This window comes from Vanessa cardui, chromosome 2 (assembly GCF_905220365.1).
Source record: "Vanessa cardui chromosome 2, ilVanCard2.1, whole genome shotgun sequence".
NCBI lineage: Eukaryota > Metazoa > Arthropoda > Insecta > Lepidoptera > Nymphalidae > Vanessa > Vanessa cardui.
In genome coordinates, this window is record NC_061124.1 from 5,412,839 (window position 1) to 5,426,971 (window position 14,133).

Consider the following 14,133-nt stretch of genomic DNA (forward strand, 5'->3'; position numbering starts at 1 on the left):
TAAGACTAGACAGTGATATTGAAAATAATATTTTTTTATTCCAATTTGAAGAATATGTCTCCTAATTCTTGATAAGGCACGAGAGTCATAACATCTTAAAATCCTCGCGATCGATGGAGCAATAACGATGTATGTAATACGATACACTACCAAGCTCGTTCTACACTATAAATAAAGTATATAAATTATTAAAAAAATCATATAAAGAATCGAGCGTGTCAACATGACGTATTAAACAAAAGAAAACTCACAGCACATTTCCAAACTTATGATTTAAATTAATTTCAAAACTTTCCCCTGGAGCGGTTAAAGTCATTCGTTCATCCTTTATTCTTTATTTAATGTAATTTGTTTGCTTCCTCGTCTCGTGCTCGCTGCCTAATGCTTTGGCCACAGAAGATAATTGAGGCGTGCAACTCCCTGAAGGTCAGTTATGTGTGTCGGTTTTTTTCACGGGCGATTGTTCATTGGTTCCCCTGTCACGATTAAACGTAATGTTTGGTTTACACGTATCGTCTAATTATGTAGTTTGAATTAAATTATATTTCTGATTTAGAATTTAGTGAGTTGCGAGTTTTAGTAGAATTTAGTTAGTTTTTAATTTAGTATTTTCGATTTGCACATTAAACGTAACCGTAAACCAAAGGGTGGGGTTTGTTTAAACATTTATAATTTAATTAACTCATCAATCAAATTGTGATTGATGTGATTAAGTGTTCAGTTGTTAAATAATTAACATATATTTTATAGATGATAAAAAAGCGTAGAGTTAATACCTGTTGACTTCCAAGCAGGATATATTAATTTAAATAATTTTATTTAATTAACATGACTTTGTATTTTTTAAATGTTAAAAAAGAGTAACTACTAAGTTTCTTGCCGGTTCGTCTCAGTAGAATCTACTTTCCGAACCGGTGGTAGCTTCACTTAATTGTAAAATCACGATTCAAAAGTGCTTGTAAAAGCCTATTTGAATAAAGTTTATTTTGATTTTGATTGATATATGAAGCTCTAAACCTCTTTAAAAAGGGAGAATATGCCTTAGCCCAGCAGTGGGAAATTTACAGGCTGTTGATGATGATTGATGAATATGTAATATATATAAAATGTCTTGTATCATAATTGCTTAAAATAGAAACAATCAAGTAATGTAACATACTTCGGCTATAGCAGTTATTTATTACAAAAAAATAGAGTTGTCCTTTTTTTTAATTTAACATATTATTATAAATATTCAATATAATATTCAATAAATATTCAATACATACATACATACAGTGTATATAACTGTATGGATGTATTATGAATTAAAAATAAAATGTTTCGATTTATTTAAACAATATTTAGTATTGGGTTAGTCTTTGTTTATACCCTAACATTGTGAATAAACGGGTGACGCACTAATTGTTATTTTAAAAAGGAAAACAAGAGTGAATCTGTTTCTTGTGGTTAAGGAATGTTTGCGATTTCATTGTTCCATTGTTATAATTGTACTAAGAACTGTTAATTTATAAAAATATTGTTTTACTGTGTAATCATTTTGTATGGTAACGTGTCCTGGAATGAGGTCAGTATGGTCGTCCAAAACCGATAATCATCCTGTGAAAAAAAACAGACACTTAATCCTGAGTCAATCAATAATTAAATTTGAATTTTTTTTTCATTATTAAAGTAATGGTTGGATAATGATTAAATTTAAGATTGTAACACAATGATGCGATATTTAAAAAGTGATTTTATTTAAGGCAGACAAAACGATACTTTAGTTTTATAGATTATAATATAAACAATGATTAAAAATTGTGTGTCGTATTACGTAGTATAAATAAACATACCGAGAGATGAATAATCAAATTATTTATTGTATGAATGTTTTACTTATCACTAAAAAGGTTCAACTCAATAGAAGGTCTTTTTTTTTACTTAAAAGTGGAATTGACACTTTTAAGTAAAAAAAAAACCTTCTTGTTTATATTATGATCGAAAAAAGAGCATACGTTTTAAATAATTTACCCAAGGTTTGCAAAAGATTGGAATTCTTAGCCCAAGGGTTAAATTTAAATCTGACAGTGACCACTGTTAGGAATTATAAATACAAATTTTTAATAAGTCAAACCAAAGTAAGAGCGTAGTGTTTTTTTAAATCTTTACCAATGAAGCTTTAGATATTTAAAATAATATCACTTAAAATTCAACGATTCATTGTGTCTGTTTATTAATAAAATTAAAACAATTAATATATTGTAACATCTAACAATGTAGATATCACCAATTCGCTTAGCTGGCTTCATTAACACAACACTGTTGTACTTTGTCGTTTATTATTTTAGACATTTATGCACAAGTCTGTCTATTAAGGTTTTCAATATCTAAATATAAAATACTTAATGTCTTTGAATTAAAATTTCTGTAATTTTTTAAATGTAATTTAATTATTACAAATTGTGACTAAAATTATACAAGGTGTTGGGTTTTCACTGTGATTTGGTTTTGGTTGTTGGTTTTTTCATTTTTATCGATTGTGTTATGTAAACAAGGTTAACAAATAGTGATGGATATGTATATTTACAGAACAACATGTCGGTGGACGGAAAGGAGGATTATTCAGACTTGCCACCGAATCAACGGAAAAAGAAACTTCAAGGAAAAGTTCAGGAATTGACGAAACAGGTAAGGTTTTTAATAACGATACAATGACATACACAAATGTTAAATAATACATAGCAAAGTGTTCTGTTGTCGTTCTTAATAGGGGAATTTAATTTTGGAAGACATCGTGTACCCTTTGAGGCTGATATTTAACTAAACGAAAAATCATACAATACCTGCTTCGGAGATCTTTCAATATCCAGCAGGAAAATGTTTTTAATTTCTACAACAAAGCAATTAGAAAGTAATACGATTTCCAATACGAGTCCTTGTATTTTATCTATGAGGTATCTCTAAATATTATTATAAAGAGTAACTTTTTCACTTCCGTTCTTCCTCGTTCTCATAATGTTATTGCGTCGGTACGATCAAAAATATTTCAACCGCAGGACTAACGGCTTGATGTGCATTTCTAGACATGGGCTTGTAAACGATGCCAACTCCAAAGTGTTTTTGACAATTAGAATCTTAATTCCAAAAAAAAATAAAACTCATATTTTACAACCTCTCTCTTTTGATTAATTTTAAAATTTATTAAAAATATATTTAAATAATTATGCCATATCAAATTATTTAAAAGTCCGCTATAAATTTTGTCGTTGTGGAAAATGTTATGCTTTACGTAAAAATTTAAAACGTGCGTAAAAATATGCATAAAAATGCATCGACAATATTAAGTCTTCATCGATGTATATGTATACAATATAAATGTCCTCTATCCAAAGGTTGTCTGGAAGAGATCGCTCTTTTAGCGATAAGTCCGCCTTTTGTACCGTGTTTTCTATTTTGTTGTGTTGCTTCTTGTATTTTTTTGTTTCAGTGTACAATAAAGTATATTTATCTTATCTTATCTTATTTTTGCAGGTTGGACAGGTACAAGCTTCGATGGAAGGTCTAATGAAAATGAAAGGCGTATACGAAACCAATCCTACTCTAGGAGACCCAATGACTGTAGAAGGTTTGATTGTGTATATAACCTATTGTTCACCGTTGTGTACCAGTGGGATAGTAACAGACTGTTCCTAAACTGTACTATAGTTTATAGCCTATTTCATTTGAAAAGGTGTGGAGATACAGATTGATTTATATTTATCACTAATGCAACGCTATTACCTGCCGATATCAATTTGACTTTTGTTTTAAAATTATCGAAAGCAACTTTATAATTGATGGTATATCATTGTCAATTTTTAAATTGACCTTTCTCCTCTCTTTATTAAAATAGGCTATGAATAAGTAACTATTTTTATTATTATTTTTTACTTTCAGGTAACTTATCGAATACAATTATTTGATGTTTGATCTTTTACGATTATTTAATATATTTATATTGACAGTTTATATACAAATAAACAGCATAGTGAAATACATGTACAGTAAATTTATTTATTTTTATGCTTTGGTCACGTCAGGTCAGCTAAACGAATGTTGTGATAAAGTCAAGAAACTGCGCGCGCAATTACGCAAATACGAAGAGTTGCTAGTGGAAGCGAACAATCAAGTGTGTGCACCGCCCTTACACCCCACTGCCAGAACCAACGGGTCGGCACCAACGCAAGCAACTAGGTAAATACTTTGAACTAAAACTAGTTTTAACGGATTAGTTCGTGGTCACGGGTAGACTGATCACGAACGCTGTAAAGTGCTCGAAACGTCGTGTTGATAAAAATAATTAATATACGCTATTTAAATCCGTTAAAACTAGTTTTATGTTAATGTGTAATAATCGCGAAAATCTAAGACAACATTAGGTAAATACTTGTTACTCTAACTAAAGCGACACATAAATTGGTCAGACTGAAGTCTTAGACTCGTGGTCAATTGTATGTCCAAGTTGTACCATATGCATTCAATCCAGATTACTGATAAACAGTCCGATAACAGCTTTGTCAAATCGATCAAATGACAAAAAAAATGTTTTATTAGGTCTGTTCCAATCCTAAGTAATGTTCATTTCGACGACCTCCATGGTTGAGTGGTGTGTACACCGGTTTTCATGGGTACGCCACTCTGAGGTCCCGGGTTCGATTCCCGGCCGAGTCGATGTAGATTACCATTAGTTATGTTGTCTTGGGTCTGGGTGTTTGGTGTACCGTCGTTACTTCTGATTTCCATAACACAAGTGCTTCAGCTACTTACATTGGGATCAGAGTAATGTATAGTACGACACAAATTAGATGTAGCATCGGAAAATGCAATGGAATGAAAATAAAACCGATTACTGCCGATTTACACAACCAATGGAAATAGCCCCCTATCGCGCCATTCGACGCTATTCGTCGCTATAGATTCACGCGTCAGAGAAAGCAAGTGCATGTAAATCGACGCGTCAAATTGACAAATACATTAGGTCATATGATATTACAAGGTATTACGTTTGTGCAAAGATCATATTCGCATGAGAAATAAATATTGATAATTTGGGATAGCGTACTCAATTCGGATGTGATCGGTTTTACGAATTTTGCCGATGCGACATCTAAGTTGTGTCGTACTATATGTGATGTTATCTCACATTTATTATTTAACTTTATCATTTGAAATGACTCGAAATGACCGTTGGCACGTGCGTCTGCAGTATCGGGTCGAACAGCGAGTCCCTGTCCCGCTCGGCCTCGGAGTCGTCGGTGAGCACGGGCGCGGGCGCGGGCGCGGGCGGCGGCGGCCGCGCGGCCGGCGGCTCGCCCGAGTCCGGCCTCGGCGGGGAGCTCGCCGCCGCGCACGCCGACCACACCAACGGCGACCACGACGACCACAACCACGACCACGATCACGACCACGACCACGATCAGGACCACGACCAGGACCACGAGTCCGACTTCGACTACTACTACGAGCCGGACCTGCAGCCGCTAGGCTACTGCAAGGCGCTGTACGCGTTCGAAGGTCAGTATCTATTCTCGATGGTCGATTGACGTCTTACTTCTCGATGCAACAGGAATAATTTATATAATTCCGGATTATAGCTTTGTGGATGTTGAGATATACATACATAACCTGTTTGTTATCATATTGAGCCCCAAAAATACTATCTAGAAGATTAGCTTTGATATCATTAATTAATATTTTTTTATTGGTTTTGAATTGGCTTTTCTTTTATTTTTGATTGGATACGAAACTATAATGATTCCTTGTAAGTAAAAGAGGGCAACAACTCTCTTAGAGTAGTACGTTTTTTAAGCACAGTGTAAACTAAGTAATGTATTGTCTGTGGTGTCGCAGCGAACGGCACGGGCTCGACGATGCGAATGGAGTGCGGCGAGCGCCTGCTGGTGCTGGAGACGGACGCGGGCGACGGCTGGACGCGCGTGCGGCGCCACCACACGCGCGAGGAGGGCTTCGTGCCCACCACCTACATCGCCACCACGCTCTATGCCGACGCGCACGCGCACGCGCACTAGCCGGTAACCAGCACCACCACACCTACACCACACTCACACACAGTCACAACACAAAACAGTATTAGTTAAAGACCTCTTTGGTGATGTTATTTTGTAATTTAAATATCGATGCCCCTAATCGCAATTTAAGTGCCATATAAATAGAGCTGAGATGGCCCAGTGGTTAGAACGCGTGCATCTTAACCGATGATTGCGGGTTCAAACCCAGGCAAGCACCACTATATATATGTGCTTAATTGTGTTTATAATTCATCTCATGCTCGGCGGTGAAGGAAAACATCGTGAGGAAACCTGCATGTGTCTAATTTCATCGAAATTCTGCCACATGTGCATTCCACCAACCCGCATTGGAACAGCGTGGTGGAATACGTTCCAAACCCTCTCCTTAATGGAAGAGGAGACCTTATCTCAGCAGTGGGAAATTTACAGGCTGTTTGTTACTTTACTTTACTTTTACTTTATAAATAAATATTAGACAAGTTATCATTAACTTAGAGACTGAGAATTAGTAAGTGCTTTATTGCCGAGTCTACAATTCGGTCAATGAGCATAATATTATGTATAACATTAATAGTGTGCATAAAAATAAAATTTATTAGAATTTTTCGTAATTTAAATTACATTAAACTTGTTCCACTTTAAGAGCCTTCTGTTTATATATGAACACTAATTACTTCAAATAAACGAATATAGCACGACTTCATAACTATTCCACTCGACGCGTTAATTTTGCAATTTACATCACGCATACTCTATTATAGTGATAATGCCGTAACACAACGGACTTGTAATCGTTGCTCAAACAAATAGGAGATTTTGTTTTGATCGACATTACGTAAAATATATTCCGCTAATTCCAACTCGTTTTACATAAATATATCTACTTAAAGATGTATATTTTAGTCACAATACAGTAAATTTTAAATTGCCTATCCATTTTGCCTATCATTGTATACTGGACTGAGAATCCTTAATATTAATACACATACTAAATACACATATATTTTTGTTTAACTCAACTAAATTAACGATTAGTGAACGCATGCAATACGAACAAAAATACTATATCATAATATAATACTAATCTTTATGTATCCTATAATATTCCATGGTAATTAATATGCATGAATCCTGTAAGGTTTTTGAATTTGAATAAAATTTGGTATATTTTTTGAAATAATTTTAAATTAAGTATATGCAATAATCTATTGTAGAATCACATTAAGATTATAATTTTCATAATTGCACATATTACGTATTTTTTTATATAATAAGATTGCTATTTGTTGTGAGAGCCAACAGCGGCAATTATTGCGACATATGCACTTTAGCCGAAGGTCGCCGAGGAATTCGGGCAGACTTTTTAATTTTTGATGTAAAATAAATGCTTTATAATCGTCCTTGGCTGTGAAAGGATACTTTCAAAAGAAAAATCAATCTACAAGTGTGAAGTGGTACGTTATATATAATATACTTTAATGTACACCACAGATATAAAATACAGAACACTTAAGACTAAACACAGAAAATAGAAATGATACTTTTTTATAATAATATAAAACAATTAAATAATGTTTTGGTGTTTTCAGATGTACTCAGGGAAAAGTGGCGTTTTAGTGATAGCGCTAATCGTTCAGTGTGAATACATTAGTGTGGGCGGACTGTAGCCACTTCGGACTCTGTGCAATCGGTGTTTCAGTTATCAGTGGCCTATATATTTACAAGTATTTTTGCTATAATTTATCATTATTGAAATTAGATTTATTTTTTTATCGTGTATCTGATTGTTCTACGGCCGTGGTCGGAGTTGAAAATGAGTTAATCATAATAACATTCCATGATCTTATTTATTGTGTATATTGTATGTTGCGTGGCGTACATATTTTCATGTATAGTCGTGTAACAGTAGATTTATTATTTTATTTTTAATATTGTAACACATTCAGATCTTCGTTGTGCCAGCTCTTTACGTGTTAAGATTATTTTTTTCGTACTTATGATAGTCGTTACTGCTTTATGTGATCGATTATTCGAAATTATAGCAAAAATAAATTATCAAGTGTAATATATGTAAACATTGGAGATTCAATATTAAATAAAACGACAATTTGACGTATAGTTTAGAAGTAATGGAGTAAAGTAACCGTATCACATGATGTATTATAAAATGCTTATGTTAAATGAAGCTTATGTAATATTAAGCGCTAGCTAAATGTGGTTATTAGCCAATGCTATTTTCTGAATATTTGCTGTATGCAAGAAATCTATTGTATTTATATATAGTGAGATGAGGGATGGATGAGTGCATTTGATTTTTTTATATAAAATAAAACTATATGAGGACTTAGAAATTTTTCTTATTTCACCCAAACCATAATCCCACCTCCCTATTGCCTAATCCAATCAAAGAATAAGAACAAATAAACAACTATGACATTGAAATGCAGCGTTATCGAAATTATGGATAATCTGTGGTATTCAGTAAAGAGTCGTTAATAGACGCCGATTTGAATATCGGTTAAGTTGGTCTGAACTTTGGAGAATAAAAAGGATACAAGCAGTTAATTGGAGCAGTGAATTGTATTATAAATAATACATATATAATTGTTGTTAAATGACGATTCAAAAGTGCTTGTAAAAGCCTACTTGAATAAAGTATATTTTGAATATTGATTTTAAATGAAGTTTAATTAATCAATAACTGTTTCTAGTATATAATATAGCCGAGCTATTAGTAAAACGTATTGAATGTGTAAAGGAAGTTTCTTTTGATTGGCATTCCAATGCTATTCAATGTGAGTAATTTTGAAAAGAAAGTCAGAACTTCTAGGTTCTAGTATATAATATAACAAAGCTATTAATAAAACGCATAGAATGTGTGAAGGAAGTTTTTTTTTATTGGAATGTGCTATTCAATGTGAGTAATTTTGAAAAGAAAGTCAGATGAACGACGACTTAAAATAAAATCTATAGCAAAAATTAATAATAAAACAAATGTGAGATAGAAATGATCGCTGAATTGGAGCTCTATTAAAACCGAACTAGTCGTGTAACATCTGAGCCGCTATTATGTTGCTTTAATACCGAAAGGACTTGTTTGCACGATCATTAGGGTCAAGTACGTTGAGACGAGCCTTGGCTGTTAGCCCACTTCTAAAGGGGATTGCACAAACTGACACCCGCCTTTCAAATAAGTTCATTTACTCGGAAAAATAATGAGGTAGGACGAACAGCTGCGACCTACTCTATTATAAATAAAATAAAGGCTCACGTCAATTGTCCTTAGTAAATGAACCCGTGCTACACTAATGATGTATTTTTCCTGAATGAACTCGCGTTTTCATTACATGTATCGTTCCTAATTTTTTTTAAACAGCTGTATACTTTATTTCGGTTAATATGTGGAAATCATAATATAATTAATTTAAATGATTATATATTTTTTCATTATTTGTGTTGGTAAGTTTGCACGAGACGTGCCTGTGTTGCGCAGTGCTCCATTGGCCGAGTGCAGCGCCTTCCGCGTCGCGCCACGCAACGGTTGCGCAACAAACCGCAACCACCGCGAACCAAGCAATCGGCTTTTATATACATTACTCCTCAACTAAGAATTAAACAAACTCAACAACTAGACGCAAATCAATGGATAGCGTAAATTCTATTACAAGTTATGTCGGCCGTACAAAGTGGTGGCGGGTCGAACTCTAAAGATAAAACGAGTTTTGCGGGAACTAACGCCATCCCGAGGTTTGTTCTTGCGCAAATATAAATGGCTTTCCTGCTTTCGTTGATATTTGTAGCCTTTGGTGTTGATGATTGCATCATCTATTAATTTATTTTGGGACAAAAGGGCTTATTCAACTCAAACTATCGATTTTTTGTCTTAAAATGACCTGATGTATAAAATAAAGTTTTGGGTACTCTAAAGTACGTCAAATTATTTTGCCGTAGTTAATTAGGAAAGTTTTACTATTTAAGTCAGGACGTCCGACGGACCTAAAATTACGAGTACCTATGTTGATAATTAATCTTACTTGTTAATGAGTGACCGTGATGGTTTAGTGCAAAATTGCGGGCTTAAAACGGTGAACAGCTATTCAAATGTTTTATTTTGAAAATGATGACATTGTAAAACTGAAATGAATCTTGCATATTCCAAAGAGTGTCTCAAATATTCTGAGTCATGTTCCTACATTGTTCACATTCAATGGACAATGGAGTACTTTGGTAACATGAACATCTTCTATTCAATGAAGCAAATTGGAATTTTCTAAACGTTTTTCCTCAGCGAGGGCCGTTTAGACGCAAAGGTACTTTTTATTAACACGCCATGTTGTTTGACTTTTATGACACCTAACGAAAATTTTATTTTTTACTTATTTTACCGATATATTATAATATTTATCTATTTACGGTAGAAACTTAACTAAACCATATTAGGAACTGTTTTTTTAATCGGCCTGCATAAGAGAACTGCCCTCGAAAACAATACAATTTTACATGAGAACTTTTTAAAATAATTTTGTTTTTTAAGTTTTTAACATATGTAAATTAATAAATCATTAATAAATTTTAAATACAAGTAAATTTTAAGTCTAAAGTATAGAAAATAAAATTACAAATACGACTGGTAATTAGACAGTGGCGACGCCAGACCAAATCTAGTCGGCGACTTCTGCTTAAAGATCTTTACCAGAGACAATAATTACCTACCAGCTTTATTTAAAAGGAGCATAAACATACCTATTATTAGTTAGTATTACATTTACGCCTATAACGGCCATGATCTAATAATTAGGTCGCGTGTCAAAAGAGATAACGTAAACTCTAAAAGAGTCGAGATGGCCCAGTTAGAACGCGTGCATCTAAACCGATGATTGCGGGTTCAACCCAGGCAAGCACCGCTGATTCATGTGCTTAATTTGTCTTTATAATTCATCTCGTGCTCAGCGGTGAAGCAAAACATCGTGAGGAAACCTGAATGTGATAAATTTCATAGAAATTCTGCCACATGTGTATTCCACCAACCCGCATTGGAACAGCGTGGTGGAATATGTTCCAAACTTTCTCCTCAAAGGGAGAGGGGGCCTTTAGCCCAGCAGTGGGAATTAACAGGCTGCTGTTGTATAGTTGTTGTTGTTGTTGCTGTATAAACTCTAAAAAGAATTACTATTCTTCCATCTGGAAGAATAGTAATTCTTTTTAGAGTTTATTTTTTTAGAGTGTGAGATAGAGTGTGAGATGTGACCGTAGACAGCCCGCAGCCGATCTTTTTGAAAATTTAATATACAGACCTACTAAACTTAAACTATATGTAAACGCTATGAATATCTTATTAACATACAATAGATATGAAGTACATAAATAATTTATATTTGCTTTGTTGCTAAAATAGTAGTAAGGTAGTCTTACGGAAAAAATGTAAATCTTAGAAATCACGCGAAATTGTTAATTATGGTTATATAAATTTGCTAGCATTAATATTAATGGATGACGGAAATACACAAGTCCAACTATTTTTTAAACAAACATTTCGTACGTTGACGAAGGTGATCCTTTTTTTTCCATATCAAATAGCCGTTGTTAGTTAGGACAGACAAAAGAAGAACATTGCTTCGTTAAGTCGTTACGTAAAACAAAATAATTTCTCTCGTCCGTCCCTGTTTAAATATCGCATTGTATGAATTGTATATATTATTCACGTGTGATTTTATTCCTTTGAAAATGAGACAGTAATAGTGCTTCAATATGTGATGAGAACCATTATTTCTCAGTGTCTGAAACATGTGGATCTTAATCGAGAAATAAAGAGGATTTAAGCACAACGTTAATTTGTATAAGTAATTCATCTCATGCTCTTAGGTAAAGGAAAACATCGCGAAATCTGCATGCACCAATTACGCAGGGTGGTGGATTAAGCTCCAAAATTTCGGCGAGATACAGCCTTTGCCCAGCCGTGGCAATTATAAAGGCTTTAGTTAGTACTGTTATAGAAAAAATAAAAACGTATGTATTTACTATGTACGTATGTATTATATACTTGGATATCGAGTTAATGGATATGGATTTGATCTTAGATGTCTGTACAACATTATTTTTTACGTAATCATTCATATCATAATATCTACTTTTTTCATCTCAAACCTTATTTAACAATAAAATTGATATATTAAAGTTTTTTCAACGTGTATATACTTTTATGATACGATTTTACGCGTTTATAATGTAGAAAATTGGATAGGGAATTTGACTTGATAATAAGGCAGCAAAATGAATAAATTAATTCTTATTAACGCAGGATTTTCAGAAAATCCGAAGCTAATTTTGCAATTTTAGCATCGCGAACAATTTTGGTAAAACTTATATAGGTATACCTATCTACTTTTAACCATAAATCAGATAAACACGAACGTTTGTAAAAGTGAAGTTGGCTCCTCAATGAATTTTAACGAAACTCTATAATTACTAACACATCAGAATCACACACAGGCTCTGATTTATAAAGATATTGTATTTTTTTATGTTATAGGTTGGCGGAAGAACATATGGGCCACCTGATGGTAAGTGGTCATCATCACTCACAGACAATGGCGCTGTAAGAACTATTAACCATTCCTTCGCCTATGCGCCACTAACTAGGGAACTAAAGAACTTGGAAACTAAAATGTTATGTCCCTTGTGCCTATTGTTACACTGACTCACTAACCCTTCAAACCAGTATACAACAATACTGAGTACTGTTGTTTGGCGGTAGAATATAATATGATGAGTGGGCGGTACCTAACCAAACGAAAAATCTGACAATTAGTTTACAATAAAGCAAAAATATACGTATGTCGAATACCTTTGAAAGTTAATTTTTTAATAATGTAATAAAAAGCTAAGTAAAAGTACGTCGTGTATTCAAACAAAAACTAATATTGTATTGAAAACCACTGAGTCATCTCGAGATCTCCGAAACTATAGATTCGATTGCTTCGACATTTAGCATTGTTATTCCTTTCCCAACGTAGAGTAATGACAGATTTTTTCTTAACAATAATAGTTTTAAATTTTAAGTACAATACAAATACGTACTTGATTTTTGTTAAAAAAATCATTAAAACTTATTATATTTATTTTATTTTTTTGTTCTATATGGTATATAATTTCTGCTAATACTTGGTCACTATTAGCCGAAATTATTATTTAGTAAATAATAATTTCATCAAGAACAACAATAATACCAATGTAGTTTTTGCCAATAAGTGACTAGCTTTTACGTAAATTCATTAATTTATAAAATATGTAAAAATAATCGACAATGTTCGCTCGTATAGAAAATAAACAACCAAAAAAGTTATATTGTGTTATGACAAAACAGTTACGAAAAACCTCGTAAATAAAGTAAAGTGTACCAACAATGAAATAGAAATAAACAGCAAATTCTATTGTGTCTGAAAATGGAAGTTAAATGGCAGAAGTGGAGCATTTTGTAAATAACGTCAGTGGTGTCGCGTCCGGGGCGGGGCTCGGAGGCCGGAGAGAATGTGTCCGCACTAGACAACTGAAGCCGTGTATTGTGAGGATGAAAACTTATGCCATTCCGCTTAATTGTCTTCCAGTGACCTTAATTAGACGCTTTTGTTATTGTAAGAATGAAAAAAATCGCTCACAATGCGACATTTTCCTTTGATTCAACAAGTCTATTTTTATATGTAGTGTTTTCTTCTGCCTTTGTAAAAGCATATGCTCTCAACTCGTTTTTCAAAGAAGCTGTTTGTAGTTTGCGTCTCTTTTGAAGAAACTTTGCTCTTATTATTTTTTCTAACACCATGAGAATTACCAGTATAATACTCTTTTTTATGTCATGAGGGGCAAACGAGCAGGGTTTCGAAAAATATATGGATTTTTAACTATTTTCATCAGTAAGCTTATCTTATTATTAAGTATTAATGTTATATGATTATTATTTTATATTACCTGTTGACTTCCACGCAGGATATATTAATTTGAATAATTGCATTTAACTAAAATGACTTTGTATTTTTTAAATGTTAAAAAAGAGTAACTAGGTACTGAGTTTCTTGCCGGTTCTTCTCGG

At 33.3% G+C, this 14,133-nt stretch overlaps 1 protein-coding gene across 1 annotated transcript in view; it reads left to right on the forward strand.

The window, feature by feature from the left end:
• LOC124537307 (formin-binding protein 1-like) overlaps nt 1-8,397 on the forward strand; it is a 46,688-nt gene extending 38,291 nt beyond the window's left edge. The window contains exons 9-14 of the mRNA XM_047114114.1: nt 2,572-2,670; nt 3,514-3,607; nt 4,062-4,215; nt 5,228-5,535; nt 5,872-6,053; nt 7,640-8,397. Coding sequence (XP_046970070.1) covers nt 2,572-2,670; nt 3,514-3,607; nt 4,062-4,215; nt 5,228-5,535; nt 5,872-6,050 — 834 coding nt within the window. The 3' untranslated portion in view covers nt 6,051-6,053; nt 7,640-8,397. The remainder of the gene's footprint in view (nt 1-2,571; nt 2,671-3,513; nt 3,608-4,061; nt 4,216-5,227; nt 5,536-5,871; nt 6,054-7,639) is intronic.
• The last annotated feature ends 5,736 nt before the right edge of the window (nt 8,398-14,133 follow it).